We start from the raw sequence: 15,663 nt of genomic DNA on the forward strand, positions 1-15,663 counted from the left end.
TCAACTGTCAAACACTGAAGGGAAAATGGATTGTGCTAAGTATAGGTGAAAATCCTAGTCACCCAATTATCTACAATTGGGTTGAAAATTCACATTTCACCAGGTTATTCAAAGCACAAGGTCAATACCACATGGGGATGGTCTGACAGAAAGCAAATGAATATGCTTGAGTGCTCCATTCAGAATTCTGACTTTAATTCAATACACCACCAAAGGTGAGCCTTGTAGATTGCCATCTATCGCTGGTCCCCAACAACTCTCTCAGAGCTTTACCAGGAAAAATGGCCAACGTATGCCATGTTGCACAGTGCAAACCTATTAAGAGATCACTCCAAACAAAACAGTAATTGCCATCAAAGATGCTTCACAAGTGCATTGTTATTTAATGATTAATAGTTTTTAGCATAAGAGTGCAAACTGACATAGTTTGTTTCAATAATACATAAGTACGATATTTAAAAGATTAAACTATATTTTGTAGCAGAAGAGGGACAAAAATATTATGCAATCCGTAAATTTCAAATTGTCTTGACAGTTTTTACTGATATTAGAGCTCTTTAACTTCTAAGTGATTTGATCATTACAATTTAATTTAATTTGGATTGTTATGCACATGTGTACATTGGTAAGTAAAATTAGGCAAGTGACCTTAATTGTCCATTCCAAAATATAAATCAAATATGAGAGTCTTCATATTTCTTGTACTCAATGTTGGGCAAATCTGACAAGATATGTCTTAAGGAGAAAATGGCAATATAAAGAACGCTTGAGCAGAACTAATTACTTCTTCAGCAGGTTTATTGATTTAAATTATCTTGAGGAATGTTAGATAACTACTCATGTTTTGATTATACATATTAAGGTTCTGGTACTTCAGGTTTTTTTCCTTGTCCTCATTACAAGGTTGAAGTCCTTGTGTTTTTCCATGTGGTTGTACCTAAAGCTCAAGTATTCAGACCCTTCCTGTGGTGTCGAATGGAGAAACCAGACACACGTGTCACCATAACACTGAAAGTCTGATAAAGCTAAGCCTTCCGAAGACTGTTCTGTAGAATGGAAAATGTAATCTCTTCACTTTCCATTTGATTTTTCATGAATGTCGGTGTTCTATGGGAGGGGCGAAGTGAAAGAAAGCATAGAAGAAGGAAAAATAAATTGAGAAATGCCATTCGTTTTTATTAGGGAATGTGAACTCGAAAGGAGACAGCTTTTCCTGTCAGCATCGACGTGAGGAAAAGCTTAAGGCTGGTGTATGAAGATTAACTTTCGGTACCAAGGTGCCTGTAGGGTTTCCGTAAAATCGGACGTAGGCTGGCTTTCATCGCTGTCAAGTTTGGTGGCAGTAATGCAGGCTTGTTGTATCAATTGTACAGGATACCGGAAAAGCTAAGCAGTGCTGCCGCCTCCTTCGTTTTAGATACTTTTATAAATCATTCAGTTCTTCCACCCAGCCATCTCTAACTGCTTCTTCCAATTCAGGGGTACAGGGGACCTATCCCGGCCAACAACAGGAGCCAAGCAGGGCTCACCCTGGTTCCCATCCACGTCAGGGCAGACACAAACACAGTAACGCACACATTCCCATCGGGGCTAGTTTTACAGAAGCCTACCAGTATGGATAATGGTTCAGACAGAATGGGCAGTGGGAAGAAACTCACATCAATATGGGGAGAACATACAAACTCCACGCAGACAGCACCCAGGAAACTGACCCCAGGGCCCAAGCACTGCAAAGCAGCAACGTGCTGCACTCCTTCAGGTATTTAACTTTTGTACTTTAATGTTTCGGACAACACGCAAGTACGTTGTTATTTAATGATTAAATTATATTTTCCAGCACCGCAAATCTTTTGAGCAACGTCTTAGCGAAAAAATAAAGCTCAAACGCGCCGAAGCCAAATACAGGTTATGAGAAGAATGAAATTGAAGTTGCCAATAGAGGAGTAAATACTTCCGAACTTTAATCAAGAAGTGTCAACGAGTCAGCCTTGTCTCGCTGTCATTGTGTTTTTAATTGTCCAACTGTATCGTTTCACAGTTATTTTAAAGGGGACGAACCAACACCCAAAAACAGAAACACGATTTTCTGCTCTAGTACTTTTTGTAAATGAATTTAGTTATGAGTCTATCTCCTCTAATGTATATACAGGTAGTTTAACACCCTTTTAATTTTCCATCAGTAAAAGGAAGCATAAAGTAATGATGCACAGAATATGATTTTTGTATCGTGCAAATTATGCATTAATCATTTTCTGACACTTGGTCATTAATTCTAGCTACAAAAATAACTAATGAAAGCTAACACAAAATAACTAGGGCTGTGATAGGTATACGATGTTTGGCTTTCAGGTATCCATTAGCTGATGTTTGTTTTTTAGGTTTCCAAATCCTTTAGCAAACTCGAATTCCAGAGTAAATTGACTGTGCTTTTATTAATGTATGTACAGTATAGTGAAACATGGACGTTCACAAGAAAAATGACGTCAATGCCTGCCTTTTTTTAAAGCGATTATTACTGTCCCTTTTTTATCATTAAGATGTGTAAAGCAAGTCAGGTGTTATTACGCTAATATCCTAAAATCCTGTTTTGTTTTGCGTGATATTTTCAAATAAAGCTTTGAATATGAATTGTAATTTAAAAAAATCTGATAATCTGGCAATACTAGGTAAATGTTATGATAAAGCACTGCTCGTGAAGAAGAAACTTTCAGCTTCGGTTTTAGTGGTTAGTGAAGACACTTAAAACTGGGATATCGTATTTTCATACTGTATAAACCAAATCTCTTTTTTTTTAAATAAATGAATGCAGCCTTATTGTGAATTGATTTGTAATATTTTACTGGTCGTATCCAGACGAAGCATTGAATATCTTCAACAACAATGTACAGCATAGATATTCAGTTATTGAGTTCTTCAAACAAAATTATGCTCTTAACAAGTGAACTGTTTTTCTCATTGAGTCACCTTTTCTCAAATTTTTACAACTGCATAAGTTGTCAGTTTGTAGGTCTCATTATTTTTAGAATATGTAGAAAATGCATTTTTGAGCGTAGTGTAGCATGCAAATTCCACAAACAACATTGCTCAGCTGTTGCTTCCTAGCAAACACTTATTGACAATTTACAAAGGTAGAAAAGTGTTGGGTTTTTTTCAGAACACATAAGTGTTAAATTCCACAAAACGCTAAGTTTAGGAAATATTGTAAAAGAACACACATTTATTTGTATAAATACGTTATTATTTACGTAGTAGATGCCATTTTTCGGGGCATATAATACATGAAGTAAATACAAAAAAAATCAATTACATCATTCAATTACAACGGAAAGTAACAACTGACAGAAAAACAAAGATACAGGCATACTATATGGTAGATGTGCAATGTCTGTGCAGAGTGAAAACATCCTTCTAACAGTAAACAACGTGTAGATATAACTCGTTTATTACAGTCAAACTACTGAATAGGTTTCTTCTGTTCTAAGTCAAGGTCTTTTCTAGAAGATTTCACTTACAACCTGGGTAACTCTTATAACTCATATACTCTATAGCTGTTGGGGCACTTCTGCCACTAAATTTAAAAATTGTTCATTTATTAACTTTTCGGCAATAAACTGCCAGGGTTCCAATCGATTTGCTTTTACACAAGGCTTTAAATATTTATAGTGGAAACAGACTGATCATACCTCACCAGGAGTAAGCAGTTAGAAAATGAGATTAGAACGATCATAGTGCTTCGTTATGGGAAACTGGGGAGTCCTTTGCTGATACATACTGTAAGTTTTATATCCTTGTAGTTCAAGTAGGGAGCTGCGTCAGCATGCGTAGGCTGCAAAGGAACAAGTAAAGGTTTATTCCAGGCTGAAAAGACAAGAAAACTAACACAATGTTTTGGCTGTGGAGCCTTCTTCGGGTCACCCTTTTCAGCTTGGAATAAACCTTTACTTGTTTTTTTATATCCTTGGCCAAGTTTTGAGCTATAGTTTTGTTACAAAGCAAAATGCTCCACAAACCTAGATGCTGCTTAACTCATTTAAAACTGACAGGTGGAAGTTGACATACTGTGATCTAACTCCACTAACAGTATAACATCCTTTGAGCTGAAATTTTTGAATTAGAGGCATTCATTAAATAGGAGAACTAAATCTCTAGGAATATCTGGGTTAAACAACACACACATAAAAATACATATATAATGCACATGCAGGTAATTTTAAAAAAGCAACACTTCATAAAAGCACACGCCTTTCATATTGCTGAATTTAAGTACAGAGTACAGTACTATTACCCATTAAACAAAAGGGTAGTTCACACATAAAACGTATTTCCATTAATTTAGATTTTTGTTTAAACAATGTACATACTTCAATGATGGCTGAGAATAAATTATGGAAAATATTAACAATTCAGATACAAAAACTATTGCACATTATCTAAGCAGCTACTCTACAGTATCTAAAACCTACTGGGCCACACAAACGCTTGACATTTGGTGTAAAGTTAATTTGTTTTTTATTCTTAAAAAGGGCTGTTATTGTTTACTCCTTTTTTAAACAAAATCCCCATAATGCACTTTGCTGAAAGACACAGCTGTATTCATAAGACATTTACATACCACCCCTTCTTTTGAAATGGAAAATGCAAACTCCTAATTTTGAATGTAAACCACATTGAAAGACCTTTTAATCACTCGTAAATTAGTATCCTGAAAGAATTGTCACCCCCTAATGTTTTTGTTTTTTTCTTACAAGAATTAAACAAAAGTGTTAAATGTTCATTTAAAATAACAAGAAACAATTTATAAATAATATTTTGTGAAACAACACAGTGTGAATGCAGCACAAGAGCATCGAATAAATCTGTTATCATCTTTACTTAAAAGTTTAGAACACAAAACTATCTAGAGCTTTAAATAAAACATGTAAATTAGTCAGGAGTATGTTCTGGAGATCAAGGTCTATTATCAAAAGATTGGTGCTAAGAGTATCACCTTTTCATCCTTTGGCTGAAACAGGTGTGCTTACATATTTCTAAATCATTCAGATGGCATCCAAGAACAAGCAGTTGTGTCAGTGCAACAAAGTGCTTTATAAAAAAACAGCTTAGTGCGTAGGATGCCTTTTCTATTCTTTGTTTTAAGCAATCATAGGATCCTTAAACACCCGCATACAGTAGCTCTTCCAGTTTCACTATCCAGCTATCTTTAAATGGAATGTTAAAGCAAATGTTTAGTTCCTAAATGTTTTATAACAGGAATGTTTATCGAATAGATATCACTTCAGCATAATGTTTCTTTTTTAATGTGATGATAAGATAATCTGACCTTTCTTTGTTACAGATTGCATTTCTTCAACTTTAGGTTGGAAAATGAAAAGTTTATTATAAATATATAAATATTTCACCACATACAGTACAAATTGTAAATTCGTGAAGAGGTTTCGATGCAAATATGTATGTTTATGTAAAGACCGTTTCAATATTTTTTTTCTCTTCCAATACTTTTCAGCCTGTCTCTATCGAGAATTCAACTTAGAAAAGTTTCCTTGCTTTTTCAAGTTAATCAGAAGCTAATTTTGCTGCAGGGCGATCAGCTCATAGTCTCATCTGAATTCATGGGCAGTCCATCAAGTCTGCACCATGATTAGTGTACATCTCTGGTGACTGGTTCTTGAATGACAAACTCATCTGTTGTCTGGGTACCAAGTCATTACCTTTCCTGGTCACATGGGCATCACCACCAGTAGCACAGTGGCTCTTTTTATCATGGTCAGTGCGGACTTCACCCTTATTGCTACAAATCCCGAAGAAGGTGAGGAACACGGGAAGAAAAACAATCCCGTGAGCCGCCCCAAACAAGATGACCAGGAACATGATCTTGAAAAAGGTGCGAAAGATGTAACTCTCAGCAGCAGCCAGCGCCACCACCCCCAGTACGGTGGAGACGGCACCCTGCACTATCGGGTAACCCAGGACGAAGAGCGAATCGATCGCCTTCGCGTTGACGTTGTCGTTGTCGTTCGACACGAAGGCATAGGAAATGTGCGCGGAGAAGTCGACCGAGAAGCCAATGCAGATGACCAGGTTGATCATGGAAATGGAGTCCAGGTTAACCTGCCACAGAGCCATAAACCCGGCTACGCCCACGATGACGGAGCTGATGGCAAACGTCACCCACAGAGAACAAAGAGGGTTTGGAATCAACAAGAGGGAGATCACCAGCATCACCGCTGTGGCCACCACGATATTCTGTACTGTGGTACTGACTATGACTGCATACTGATCATAGTAGATAAATGCAGGGTGATAGACCAGTAAGGGGACTTTACAGTTCTGGGCCGTCTCCCTCAGCTTATTCAACATGTTCTTCTCATCGACTGCTGTGCTAATATTTACAGTCTGAACAAAGAAGCGAGAGGCATAGATGTTACCTTGAGAAATGTTCAGATCTTGCTTAAACTCTGGCTTTACATTTAGAAATGAAGTTAAATTACCCATGAAAGCATGTTTATCATTCAAATCGACCGAGCTAAACATTGTCTCATACATCTGAAGCCAGGACGTCACAACAGCACCGTCAACGAAAGTGAGGTTTTTAAAATCTGTCATACACGCCTTAAGATCAGTATGGATTGTTTCATTCCAATACGCAAGATTTTCTTTTACAACCACCATAACATTTGGACCGTACTCGGAAAAGTATTTCTCTTCATCGTCATAATAGTTTACAACATATGAACCATCAGAGGCCAGATTCCGAAGGTCTATGCCTTCTTTCAACTGGAAGCACCCATAAATACTAGTACCCAGATACACCCCGTACAGCAAGACCACAAATACTTTAGTCCACGTGTTTGTGAGAAAAGGACCATAGTACTTCTTAAAGAAATGACTCATTGGCTGCTCTTCCTCACAGTCTGTCTGGGAGTCATATGCCCCTCCCACACAGCACAGACTGTAGGCTTTAGAGCGTCCCTGGGGACAAACTTCTGGAACTTTCCTACAGCTCAGCCAGTGCCTGTTGCTCTCTTCTCTCCTTCCGTTCAGCGCCAAGAAAGCACCGAAGAATGTGATGTTGTAAAAGTAGCAAAACAGGACAGTGGTGCCCGTATAGAGACAGAAGGACTGCACAGACCGAAAGGGTGTCATGATACCGATGTAGAAGGCCAGAACGTCGGTCAGCGTGGTGATCGTGATAGAAATTGCGGCCTCTTTATATGTCCCAGCCAAACGGTCCGCAACTGAATCGCAAACTCTGGTTTGCTGCCAGCAGGAGATCATGATGAACATGTCGTCAACGCCAATCCCTGGAAAAGATGGGTCAGCATTTAATTCCACCGAGCCGTTTTCTAAACCACTTTATCCAGTGTGGAGGCACCCCAGAAATCAAACTCAGGGCCTCAGTGCGCCACCATGCCACCCTAAACGTTTAATTATTTTCTTTGAAAAAAGGTTTGCAAACCCCCTGATGGTCAGTAGAACCTGGAATGAAAGGACATAAGGACGGTCTTACCCAGGATCAAAAAGGGAGAGTTGGCTACAGTCATGGCGAAGGGCACACCGCACCACAGCAACAACCCAAAACCAGACAGCACTGCCAGGCCGGCTGAGATCACCCCAACAGACGCCACCCAGGCCTTATTCCTTACACAGTCGAACCTATAAAATAAAACAGTAAAAGATCCTCAAAAGTGGTAGCTGTCAACATGTTTCTTTTTCTAATAAAGACTTGTGATATAAGTAGATTAGTAAAGGATCAAAAACTGTTCTTCAAAAGACAGTTGCTTGACAAGAGCCTTTTAAGTTACTTGAACAATATGCATGAATAACACTGTACTCTTTCAATATTGCTGTTATTTTACTTTAAGTGTCAACAGAACAGCCCCCTAAACACTCAGTATACATAATCAATTCACCTTTATAGTGGAGCTTTTGCCCCCTATAGTACTAATCTAAACTCTTCATGACTTGTATTAGAATTACATCCATCCACTTTCTAACCATATCTTCCACTTCAGAGGCAATCACAGCATGGACAGGACACCAGCACCAAGGCAGGGCAGACAGATACAAACACACACACTCACAGCAGGGCCACTTTTCCTGCAAGTCAATTGACCCACCAGTATGTCTTTGGACTACAGGAGGAGGGAACATACCAACATAGCAGCTCAGGTCTGGAATTGAACCCAGAGCCGCGGCACAGCAAGGCAGCAATGGTAACCACAGTGCCACTGTGCCATTCTCGTTAAAATAACGGTTATATATTAATCACAACATCATGTTTCACTCATTCCTGTTGTCTTTTTAGGGCTGTAGTCTCAACAACTTTGAAAAGGGTAAATCTTCATCCAGGAGGACACAAGTGTCCTCAGTTTACAACATAATGATAACAACCTTATAAGATGCTTATGTTACAAATGTCCTAACCTATGTCCTAGCTCTCTTTAGAAATTTGTGTTTAGGGTTTCCATGGCAATTTTCGGGTCTGTTTTCTTCACAGTCCAATTACTGAATAAATCATCAAATGTTGCTGTCCTACTCTCCAGGTCTTTGTCCCAAAGCTTGCTTGTTCTTACAAACCATTGGACAAAAGTGGAAACTGTGGGAAAGCACATTGAAATTGAGGACAGGGTGCACCTCTATATTCAAAAGGGTTGTTGTGGGACTGTGGAACGAGCAGGCTAGCCATGTTGTTGAAGCCAATACCCCGGTTTCTTTCAAGAAACAGCTGAATGAGATCCTACAATCAGGACAGGAGGTACTGCTTGTTGTATAATAATAATAATTGCTTACACTTATATAGCGCTTTTCTGGACACTCCACTCAAAGCACTTTACAGGTAATGGGGACTCCCCTCCACCACCACCAATGTGCAGCCCCACCTGGATGATGCGACGGCAGCCATAGTGCGCCAGAACGCTCACCACACACCAGCTATCAGTGGGGAGGAGAGCAGAGTAATGAAGCCAATTCATAGATGGGTATTATTAGGAGGCCATGATTGGTAAGGGCGAATGGGAAATTTGGCCAGGACGCCGGGGTTACACCCCTACTCTTTTCAAGAAATGCCCTGGGATTTTTAATGACCACAGAGAGTCAGGACCTCGGTTTTACATCTCATCCGAAGGACGGCGCCTGTTTACAGTATAGTGTTCCTGTCACTATACTGGGGCATTAGGACCCACATAGACCACAGGGTGAGCACCCCCTGCTGGCCCCACTAACACCTCTTCCAGCAGCAACCTTAGTTTTTTCCAGGAGGTCTCCCATCCAGGGAGTATAAAGTATAAAATGGTTGTGGGAGTGTGCAACAGGCTACCAAGACATGTTGTTAAAGCTGATATCCTGGCTCCTTTCAAGATGTGAGTGAATACGATGCTCATATCTCTTTGCTACTAGCAAACAATCAAACTAGATGGAACGAATGGTCCCATTTTAAACTTTACTTGTATATACAGTTCAGGTGGGGAGCTGTGTCAGCATGCGTAGGCTGCAAAGGAACAAGTAATAGGTTTATTCCATGCTGAAAAAAAGAAGAAAGAAAACACAACGTTTTGGCTGTGGAGCCTTCTTCAGGTGTCAACTGAAGAAGGCTCCACGGCCGAAACGTTGTGTTTTCTTTCTTTTCTTTTCAGCATGGAATAAACCTATTACTTGTTCCTATACAGTTCATGTTGTTGTATTATCTGTTACCAGTTGCAGGAGGTTCGTTCCTGCCCATAGGAACAAAGACTTCCTTTGTTTTCTAGGATGCTCTGACATCAAACAACTTTGATTATTGTAAAAGCACCACGAAATATATAGACTTGTTATTTTAAGGTGATACCTAATGTTGTGTGGTTCAGAATAACACTGATTTTTTTTCTTATTTTAAATTCCAGCCATCAATTCTTTTGATACCAACACAAAGCCTTACAGCATATTAAACACTGTTCATAGCATAGCATGGCTCTAGGATGGGCATAGAGCACAAAATATCAATATCTCAATAATAGGTTTAAAAACCCTCAACGTATAGTCTCTTAACCTTAAAACAACTAACACTTACCTCAAGCAAGATACGATCGAAAATAAGATGGCAAGGAAATATGTAATCGAAAATAAGGGGATCACAGACTTTGAATTTCCCTCAAACTCCTCCTGCCTAGATAAAGAAGTAAAAGGAGACACCTGCGAAACAGAAGAAGTCATATGAAACTGCATGTCATGACAGCGAGTCCAGCCTAAAGCCCACCCCCTTTAATAAAAGTGGTGCCACGCTGCACAAACACCGCCCCCCACACACGAACGTTTTAACATGTCTGAAGGCGAACAGTCACAGGCGGCTTATTTCGTTCCGCATGGCCCACTTACTAATTGGCAAGGGATGTTTTTTTCAGACATGAAATCCTGGACGTTTAAGCCCTATTTAACAGTAAATACAACCGAAAAGCTGACGGTGGTTACAGTATATCCGAAGCTAAAAAACAAAAACAACTATGACTACCGTAATGTCCGAACTTAAGTGTGCAAGTAACACTGTTAAGACTATTGTTATTTGAATCGTACATAAACCACATATGATTCCCTGGTGTTATTAATCATTATACAGAATGTATCAGCTGAATGTATTTTTCAGTTGGTTTACACGAGACCCCAGAATCAAGACTGTATCTTATTTAATCAGGACAATACGTATTTGTGTTTTATTCATTGTAGCCTGTGTGATCATTCTTACATTCTTGATATGAGTGCGTAAAGTCTGAATCAAACTCATTTTTGTCCTGGCATAAAATTCAACCCCGTGCAGCTTTGAATTACGTCTGAAAATTATGATCACAAACGGCTGCGGCCCCTCTCTTGGTGTAAAAGAAACAACAGCAGGGGTTTGTCAGAATCACGGAGAGTTTGGAGAGCAGTCTCAACCTTGAAAACTGAAATTGGTGACAGGATTGTTCCAGCAAAGTTTTCTCAAGATGAATAATAAAACAGATGAGCTAAATGCTTCTAAATCAGTTCTGAAAACAAGTCTGTAACTACATAGCTTTCAGAAGTTTTATATAAATGGTGTCACTATGAACTCGCTAAATCATATGTAGGCCTAAATATATTCAGTTATATCAATCAAGTTTCAAAAATTAGCAGCCAAGATCTAATTTTTGCCGTTTTTAAAATTGTGCTGTTAGTGTCTTCTGAAGTTACAATAAATTGGTAGGCATCTTTTCAGAAGAGCCGCAGAAGTGACTTAACGCACTTCAAAATGCGCCGTTTTTTCTCTAATGAAGTCACTTGTTACTTGCAAAAGAATAGGGGGGTCTGTGTGTTAACACCGGGGTTCAGATTTCTCTGTCGGCTAGCACAATCCGGTCATCCTAAAAATCGGGTCATTCCGTTAATTCCTTTTCTAAAAGTAATTTCTTGTCTGCATCTAACCTGCTATGAAGTGAGGTGGTTTCTATACTTCAGTGATGGATGAAGAGGATCCATTTTAATATGTAAAATAATATGTAAAAAGGACTCACGATCCTTTAAAAAAGAGCTCTAAGTGCAAGTTATTTAATCTTATTAGTAGTGGCCTTTTTTCTCCAAGATGTCTTTTCTGGGGAAAACAATCAAGTTGGTGTAGATGGTCCCCCTTTGTATATAAGCGGTTGCTGTTCCCTGGTAGTTTTTATTACAATCTTTAATTTAGCCATACTTCATTCGGATTTTTTTTTTTAATTGATTCTCCAGACGTACAGTAGGTCGATTTGGCGCTCTGTAGACTAGAAACGCGCAAAGGCTTCCACTGAGAGAAATGTTGGTTAAAAAACAGAAATGATCACACGAAATGATCAGAGGCGGGTATGGTAGCAGGGCTTTTGGTAGAGGAGACTGCAACCAAATAAGTAACGAGGACTTGGGCGATCGTACCAGCTCGTACTTCACTGAAATAATACGGTTAACTATTTCGGTTCATTATTTTTTCTATGGCGTGATTTTAAAAAATCCGCTGCACACCGACTGAGCAAAAAATCCTACTGTCTCTCACGTTGATCGTAACTATCACAACACATAGACTCTCAGAACTACGACATTTGTGAAACTCAGGCCAACTGGAGGCTTTCGTGCCTTGGCTCACAATAACGCGACGTACAATCGAATCTGCCCCCTTGGATACCTGCCAGTCATTTTTATGATTTCTGATGCGATGATTTATCTTGTCACGCAATTTAATATCATAGGATTTTATAGGCTCAATAAAGGCCGAGACTTTGAATCAGGTGGTGCAGGTTTGAGATCTTTTGATACAGAATTCACGATCAATCATATGGTGAATATAAAAAAAAATCAGATTATCTTCAATGGGATTAAGAAACAAACCGACCAAGTACAATATATTTTATAGTGTAGTAAGTCTATTAGAGGACAATCTCCATAGAATGATTGCAGTGAATCGATTATTTCAATTTTACAAAAATATCCCCCCCTTATCCTCTCTTAAAAAAAGACCATTTGAAAATTGTATCGTTTTTTTTGTTTCATCTAAGAGGAGCCTGCTGTACGAAAGAGGGTAGATTAATAACAGTTGCCCATTAAATAATGAAATGTAGAAAGAAGTTAATGACAGGCTATCGGATCACAGTCTTTTCTGACACACAAATCCTCGAATGAAAAGCAAATAACTGTAATTTAATTTTATTACCAGGTAAAAGAAAACTTAATATTAACTGATGTAACGATCCGGAGAACTTCTTTATTATTACCTAATTGTATCCTTTCTGATGGATCACGAACTATCAGGTTTTGCTGCTGTTACCCATTGACTAACTGTATGCAATAAATGTTCATTCACTTGTCATATCATCAGTTATCACAGCTGCCCTGAACTGCTAATATACGAAATTCTGACAGGAGATGATAGCCATCAAAGTTTGCTGTCTCAATCCATAGGCGGTGTACATATTTTTGTATTTGTGGTTACTGATCATATTACCCTGTAAATTCGTATTTCCACTTTTATTTAGCTCAATAAAGGTTTAACCACGCTTAAACGTAATTTAAATAACTGGTACGTATTTTAGACTGTTTTCATCCAAAACGCAATTTTTTAAACGTTCAAATTTTAATCTAACATTTTGTGCGAGTATTGCGCCGCATTTTATCGAGTGTGTTGAATGTAACGTCTATACATTTAATAATTTGACACTGACAGGAAATGTGACGAGCAGCAGACATTGAGCACCGAGACTCACATTTTAATAGTCTTTTCCTATGGGTGGGGGGTAAAGAGATATTGTCGGGCAGCTACAGCTTTTAAGTTTTTCACTTACCTTGATAAACTTCCTATGTGTAGAGCTGTTGGAAAACACTTTCAGAAATTCATTGAGCCACAAAGTACCCGAAACGTCGTTTTCTTCTAAATAGTAAAAAAGTCTTATTGCCTTGGCACTTTCTGCTAAACTACCGTTCGTCACCACTCCACCAACTGTGGATCCCAGAAAAACAAAACCACTCTTTAAAATATAAATAGGGAACGTGAGATGAATGTCTTCGATTTTACTGGCATTATAGTCTATAATGTCTAATATTGCATTGGAAACACACTTCTGCTTCGTTCTGACACAGAGACGAGCGTAATTAAACTGGCCGTTGTCCGCACGCACGCTCATCCGTTTGATTTCAGCATCTAAATCTAGTATTTCTTGAAATGCCTCTTTTGTTAAAATACTCGACCCTGTTGAAACCGCGATGAAGGAAGCAAATGTCCCCTCGGTGTACAGCCTTTGACTAGAAAATTCAGAATAGTTCTGAGGGAAATTGTCCTGCACAAATAGCCGTTCGGTCTTTGCAGGTCCGTTCACGGGAGTGAACTGGTTTTCAATATCATTCGCTTCTCGGTCTTTCAGAAAATAAAAACCTCCTCCCAGTCCAGCGGAGATCAGCAAAGGAATAACAAAAAAACACCAGGGATTTCTTCCAATAAAACGTCCTAACTTCTCAAAGCCGATGCAAACGGGCTTTTCTATACAGTTTGTATGACATCTAGCCATATTCAACTCAGGCTAGAGGTGCAAAGTCTTCGAAATTAGTTTTTTGAAATTAGCAGATGACAGAAAGATTTTCCCTAAAATTTGGAATAAAATGTCTAAGCTTCTGATAACATTTCTGTCCTGAAGCTAAAAGGACAAGAGCATCAGACGCTAGATTCAGAAATACACATAGGTTATTTGCATATACTGACGTAGGCTGCTGCAGATCTGCACTGAACCTGAGTTATTAATTAACCACTTTTTCAAGAGCGTTCTTTAATTCTTCGGTGCCTGACAAATTAGTTCATGATTTTGTCTTATCGGTATACTCGTTCAACAAAGAAACTATATACAGTATATATCGAACAGAAACTCTTAACACGTTATTATTCCTTGCTAAGTAAACGATGGTGTTTTCTTAACAGTTGCTGACATTGGTCTTGCAAAGTTGGCCTGATGGTGCAGGATATAAGGACGACCAACCTAAATAAAAAATAAAGACCTGAGATGAAGTTTGAGAGAAAGTATAACAGGTCGTGCTATTTATTTTTTAGACATTATCGACAGGTAAGGTAAGTAATATAAATAAAAACTAAATCAGATTACCAGCTATCACCATAAAATTAAGAAGTACGGGGATTCTGTGTTACATTAGGAGTGCAAATCACATTTGAAATCAAACCTTCGTCTGGAGAAAACATTATTATTATTATTATTATTATTATTATAGTTGTTTTTGTTGTTTTGATTTGATGTGGGAGTGTCTTAAGCTTTTCTCTTAACCTCAAAATTCTAATTTTCCTCAAGGTAACAACCGACCTCTGGTAAGATCGTATCTCTAAGCCCTTACTCTGCTTTCATTGAGACCAGGGCACGTTCAAACCTTTGGGTTCTGTGTTTAATTATTTAAAATCTTCATTTTCCAGGGACTTTGTTAGGAGTGTCTCTCTTTCAAATTTCAAAGGACCTACTTGATAATACCTGTGGAGGTGAATAGTCTGATTGTTCTAACTAATGAAGCAGCTTACCCCTATACTTTATAAAAAGATAAAGGACAGGGGGTTAGTGTTGGTGACCTTTAATGTGAAACAGTACTTTCCTGTTCATTTGTTGAAAGTTTTTCTTCATTGGACAAAGGGTAAGACCATGTGTTTGTACTCAATAAACTACAGTTTGTACTTAATACACACTCACTGTACTTTATATATTTTATTTATACTGTAGTATAAAAATAGTATTATTATAATATATTATTATTACTATTATATTAAGTACTACTATAATAGAATTATAGTAAGGAAAAGTATTTTTTTCTTGGTGATATACTGTAATTTTAGTAGTTCTGAAAATTGTTGCATTCATTTCCAGCTTTGCAATCTCCACACAACACAGATTTGTCTGCCTGCCTATTTATGGAAAATGTCCCTTATAGGTCCCATGGTGCTTTGAGTCATTTGTTCTTGCACTCTTGAGTGTTTTAGCTTGTCATTTCAGACATATGTCAGTTGGATGGTGTTAGCAAATTGGGAAAAATGGTTGGGTTACAGTTTGTAGCTTGCAAAAAACAATTGAAAGTACAACCTATACGTTCATCTAACATATATAAATGTCTGGCTAGTATATAGAGTATATACTCTATAAATATGTAATATATAAGTGAGGTTGTAAATACTGT

General features: G+C 38.2%; 1 protein-coding gene across 1 annotated transcript; it reads right to left on the minus strand.

Moving 5' to 3' along the window:
* Nucleotides 1-4,913: 4,913 nt before the first annotated feature.
* Nucleotides 4,914-14,048, minus strand: LOC148832656 (patched domain-containing protein 3-like). The gene is made up of 4 exons (XM_088919345.1): nucleotides 13,290-14,048; nucleotides 10,046-10,167; nucleotides 7,508-7,653; nucleotides 4,914-7,301 (listed from the first exon to the last, which is right to left on the minus strand). Exons 1-4 carry the CDS (start codon nucleotides 14,007-14,009, stop codon nucleotides 5,608-5,610), a joined length of 2,682 nt encoding a protein of 893 aa, XP_088775471.1. The 5' UTR covers nucleotides 14,010-14,048; the 3' UTR covers nucleotides 4,914-5,607.
* Nucleotides 14,049-15,663: the final 1,615 nt, after the last annotated feature.

This window comes from Atractosteus spatula, chromosome 6 (genome assembly GCF_055471065.1).
Source record: "Atractosteus spatula isolate fAtrSpa1 chromosome 6, fAtrSpa1.hap1, whole genome shotgun sequence".
Lineage (NCBI taxonomy): Eukaryota > Metazoa > Chordata > Actinopteri > Semionotiformes > Lepisosteidae > Atractosteus > Atractosteus spatula.

Bases quoted from the DNA above. Each gene is read 5' to 3' on its own strand.
- LOC148832656 (XM_088919345.1), bottom strand. From the start codon at position 14,009: ATGGCTAGATGTCATACAAACTGTATAGAAAAGCCCGTTTGCATCGGC. The intron at 7,654-10,045 runs GTAAGTGTTAGT...TTTATTTTATAG, and splicing joins TCGATCGTATCTTGCTTGAG to GTTCGACTGTGTAAGGAATA. The intron at 7,302-7,507 runs GTAAGACCGTCC...CATCTTTTCCAG, and splicing joins CTCTCCCTTTTTGATCCTGG to GGATTGGCGTTGACGACATG.